The sequence below is a fragment of the Tyto alba genome, unplaced genomic scaffold (genome assembly GCF_018691265.1).
Source record: "Tyto alba isolate M040663 unplaced genomic scaffold, T.alba_DEE_v4.0 Super-Scaffold_1000006, whole genome shotgun sequence".
Taxonomy (NCBI): Eukaryota; Metazoa; Chordata; class Aves; order Strigiformes; family Tytonidae; genus Tyto; species Tyto alba.
Genome location: NW_024881272.1, coordinates 22230672 through 22235943, shown reverse-complemented (window position 1 = coordinate 22235943; position 5272 = coordinate 22230672). Strand labels below are relative to the sequence as shown.

General features: G+C 33.3%; 1 protein-coding gene across 11 annotated transcripts in view; it reads right to left on the bottom strand.

The window, feature by feature from the left end:
* FUBP1 (far upstream element binding protein 1) overlaps positions 1-5272 on the bottom strand; it is a 36171-nt gene that overhangs the window by 10131 nt on the left and 20768 nt on the right. For 4 of the 11 annotated variants that reach the window (XM_033000630.2, XM_033000627.2, XM_033000632.2 and 1 more), the window contains one exon: positions 273-3847. The exons of 1 other annotated variant lie outside the window; for it this stretch is intronic. In XM_033000630.2, the coding sequence (XP_032856521.1) occupies positions 3809-3847 (39 nt within the window). In that variant the 3' untranslated portion in view covers positions 273-3808. Of the gene's footprint in view, positions 1-272; positions 3848-4655; positions 5008-5272 lie in introns of those variants that run through there. 6 more of the 11 variants (XM_033000629.2, XM_033000633.2, XR_004408253.2 and 3 more) reach the window with 5 other exon arrangements.

Here is a 5272-nt window from a genome sequence, read left to right as displayed (position 1 = left end):
TCTGCTGACTGCTCTTTGTAGAGTTGCCTATTGGAAGTCACTCTTTTGCCTCAATAAAAGTGACAAATTCAGACGCATCTTGGAAAAAATGGTAGTAAGCTGCATGTTTTGAATAAATATTTATTCTAAATAGCCACATAAATATATTTTACTTCATGTGGGTGATGTTCATTCACAGAAGTACTAGTTGCTGCAATATCTTTCTTCTGAAGCTGTTATTTCAAACTAACAAAGGCAGGGGTAGGAGCATAAAAAAGACAAAAACATTGCTATTATTATCCATCGATTTACATTTATTGAGAAAAAAACATACAAAAAACATTATACAGTTAACGTGTACCCATATTACATACAATGTCAATGCAAGCTCAAAACCACATTTTTGTAAAGCATTCAATTTACCTCAAGTCCAAGCTGCATCTCCCTAAGACACTGTTCCCATCACAGTTGCCTTTTAAAGCCAATCTTCTTTTTACACACGGGTAGTTTCTGCAGAGAACACTTTTCTCAGGACGAAAAGGCATTTCACATGCACGCAAGAGAAATATTTGTGCATACATAAGAATTTTATAAGCTATTACTAGGGAAGAGGGAATCCTGTCAACTGTATGCTTTTCTGAAAAGCCCAGTCTTCCCTTCCTCCCCCCACTTCCAGAAAAAAAAGCAAAATATAAAGCTTTTAGCATGCAATGGAAAACTCAAAAATTACTTTCCAAGAGAACTGGGGAGAAACAGTTCCTATCACCCAATAAAATACCACTAGTAAAAAGATGAAATATTTTAAGATAGGCTGTGCAAGTGAGTAATGATCCCATCTGCCTGGACAACTGAAATAGATGACTTATGATCATGCTAGATTGAAGATTATCCACCTGACACTTTTTTCATGTCCTATTAAAGTACAGGCTGCAGAAAGTGACACGAAAATGCTTTTTCTACTCTGAACATTATGTTCCATTTTTAAACGTCATGTACTCTTCACATTCTCCTTAATTTGTGGGACACTAAGGGGAAGGGGGAAGCAGGAAACATTTAAAGACACCTTTTGGGCAAGTTCATTACATTTCTAAGGAAGTCCAGTTATCTTTTTGGATCAAGATAACACCAATAATCTATTTGCTGTTCTCCTAAAAACTGAGTTTAGAGACAGAGCTGAAAAAATAAACACTATGCTTAGCACAAAATAGCATGTCTGTAAGCCCAGCAGTGAGAAAGCTGGATGTCAGTACACCTCAAATGCTACACACAAGAACATCTCATCTTCCACACACCATCAACATTCCAATAAACTGGCTTTTTCTTCTCTATCTCCTCCCTCTGGCTATATTTCCAGTTGAAAGATTGTTCAAGATATTGTAGGAACAACAGTTGAAGAAAAAGGTATCAATGTAAAAGGAAGTGAACAAATGACTCACCCCAACACTAAGTTCACAGTATCAAAATCCAAATGGTACGCACCTAACCTTTTCTCACGTCAAAAATGAAGTTACATATTAAACTACATATAAAATATTAAGTGGCTTGAGAAACTGAATCACAGCTATTACTTTAGTTCAAAAATTCAATATATCTAAGCTTGGCTGTTTAGAAGAATACAAATTAAAATAGATGGTTTATATTATTAAATCACAGTTTAAAAAACTTAACAGATTATGGAACATTTATGGTCAAACATAATACTTTAAAGAATGAAAAGTGATCAGAACAAAAATTATACCCTACACCATCATGTATGGTATACATTTCAAATCTGTTATGTTTTTGCCAATTTTACCTTCTACATGGAGCCCTTCTATGGTCCATGCTCATCGGCTCACCAATGGCATACACTCAAAGGATTCCTCTTTACTGGTAGTAACTATCTCAGGACCTGATTCTATGAGCTATGATTTGGTGCTTGCAGCATCTTCAGCACTGTGTGTGAAAATGAAGGCAGTATTTTTGAATATTTTCCTTTGATGTACAGATAAGCAGGACTTTTGAAAGAGGAGCAGCACATTTTAGAAACAAAATAATCAACAAAAACCAAATAGATGCTGCTTTACTTTAAGCTAAAAAAAACAAAACCAACAAAAACCAGAAACAAAAACCTGTACCAGACCATCTATAAGACATACAAACATTTTAAACTATCAAAATATACAGCAATTCAGTTAAAGTATCAAGAAACAGGATACACTGACTGCTATATAAAATATTATCTGCTGTACTGTTAACATTTAGTTGGTGCACATGCTTTTTCAGTTAAAACATACTAATCTCTGAAACTCCGGAATCTGTTTTCCTACCATGTCAAGTATGAAAAGCAAACTAAGTTATCTAAAAATTGCACTAACACACTATAACTGTAAGACAAGTTATCAAGTTCAGTGATAACAACATGAATTATATTCTTTATATTTAGGTCTTATGGGTTTGAGTGGGAATAGTGCCCTATTATAAAAAACATTTGTGAAGGCTGTTGACGTTTCTAACCAAAGTGATTCCTGCATATTTTAAAGGTTTTGATTCTTTAATTGCAACAATTAGCTATTTGAGGAAAAATAACAAAAATTACTTATTCTGATCAGGTTTAATTACTGCAATCTACTTGTCTTTTCTTAAAAAAAAAAAAAAAAAAAAGAAAAAAAGAAAAAAAGAAAAAAGAGATATACATATTTACCTAGAAATATAAACAGTTGTTTAAAAAAGACTTTCCACTGAAATGGAACCGTGAGTAACAATGCATTTGGGGAAGCAGCAGATTGCTTTTCAATACACAACCACAAAGATCTCACAGGGACAACATTAATGTACTGAAATATATTAATTTATATACTTCCTTAGGTTGTGCTTACCTGTTGCTTTTTTGCAGCAGAACCTAAGGTGGAAGGTCTGGGAAGGCACTGTGAAGTATAAATAATTGCACTGTTTGCAATTAATAAAGATTTTATACCTTAAATGAATCAAAATCAACAGCCTCCATTTTGTGAATGATAAAGAATCCAGTGAATTTAATTTTGCTCAGTTTAGTACATAACAAATGCACCATTCTATAAGGTTATCTACAAAATACCATGCAAAATAGCTGAACTAAACTTCATACCCTACTCTAAAGATAGCAAATACTGTCCTAGCCTTTTTAAAGCTACCAGAATAATTCCTAAAGGGATAAAAATAATTCCTTCTATTTCTACAGCACAATACATACATTGCTAATTACCTGAATAAACTACTTCAATTTTCAAGCCTTAACTTTTACTTCTCTGTGCAGCCACCCTAAAAAAATTTATTCTCAAAGCAACAATACGGTGTTCCAAAAGATAAAGCAAGTAACAGTTACAGAATTATTTAAAACATACCTACATCGCTACATATCTGCAAACTATCTGAAGACAAAGACAACTTCTGTCTAACAAGTGGTTCCAAAGACTTCAATGTTATGATATGCATACTTTAAAACACTGAAAGATACAGCTGTCTCAGGAGTACTATTGAAAAAAACACTATTACTCACATAAACAGAAACATGATTTTCTTTAGCTATTGCTAAACGTTTCAGGAATACTTACCCATAAAGCTCATATTATGTGTATGTATATATATACACGCAAACCTATGTTTCTGAATTAAGAAGCAATTATGATTTCCTACGATATTAGCACTGTATTCCAACATAATAGTCACACAAGTATGGCATTTTCATTATGTGGAACATTGACAAAAAGATACTGTTGCAGTTCATCAATTTGTCATTCTGATGTACTTACAGTGCAATGCTCCTTGAAGGAACAATCAAGGATGATACACAGCACAGTCCTCCTCACCCCTATAGAGCTAGTTCTATACTGGCTGGATCAAACCTGCACTTCAACAGACAATGGCAAGACAGACTGTATTGCATGTAGTCTAATATATGCAAAGAGCCAATAAATATGCAAAGAGCAAACACAGGATTTCAAGAGAATCAAATTTTTTAGTATGAGCATTAGAGCAATAAGAAGTTGCAAGTATATATAAGAAAAATAACCAATTGATTCAAATACTTGAGAGTATTTACAAAAACAAAGTTATCTGCTCTGCAGGAAGTTCTCAACCACTCCCCACCACTCAAACAAAACAGCGTTTTAAGGACAGATGCAATTTTTGTAACCACTATGCATACCACACTGAGTTTTCTACACTGAACTTTGGACTACTTTAAACTGAAGGCTTAAGTACATTACACTTAAAATAGAAGTTATAACTAGTCTGAAAAAATCCATAAAATAGTTATATGCAGGAAGTATTCAATTGAGAACAAAAGTTATCTGTTACAACAGCTGCACAGGTCTGAAACAGTGGTCATGTATAAAAGGAAATTTCACTGTTAATGCAATGGAAGTATGCCAAAAGATCACCTTCTTAAACACATGCAGTTTTAATCAAATAGAAAGAAAATTAAGGTATCAGATTACTGGTGCTAGGCAGCAAAATACAATGAATGAAAGAGATCCTCCATCTACAACTATTCTGCAAGAGGGGAAAAACATGCTAACAACAAGTTTTTAAACTCAACCAGGTTTCATGGGTGGGGGGAAAAAATAAAATCTCATTCATGTACAGGTACCTTGATTCATCGTTGCAAATCAATCCTATAGTTCTTTATATACCCACATATCCAACTTACCGACACAGGAGGTTTCATATTATTTATTGTAAAGCACAAAACAGGCATTTTAAAAGTGATAAAGTATACATTGAAAAAGTACATTTATATCACAAAGCATTGACCACGTAATTGCAAATACATTTGCTGGAATGTGTACATCTACACTAATACTAAAAACAAACCATTTTTCATTTCTACACAGAAATATTACCTCCTATCAGTAGTGATAGATATTTTGTACATTTTCAAAAACACTATTTTTTTAACCAAACAAAATTAAGATCTTCATCAAGGCGTCTGCATCCATACATTTAACAAAGGTTTTTTCCCCCACACAATGAAGCAAATACTGTATTGTCCACTTCTTATTATTGGCCCTGTGCAGAAGAGATACATAAGAGATACACAAAAAGTTAAAAAAATCCTTTAAATCGAGCTAACTCAGGAGTGAAGCCTTTAAGAAAGAAAAATTGGTTAATGTAAATGGTGGTGGCTTCTTGCATGGTTTTCAAAACCCTGGGAGGAGAAAGTTTTTCTTTTTTTTTTAAAAAAAAAAAAAAAACAAAAAACACAATCACCAAACATATGGATAGATACAGAACCGAAGTTATCAGGTAAACAAAGTCATCTATTAATTATTCT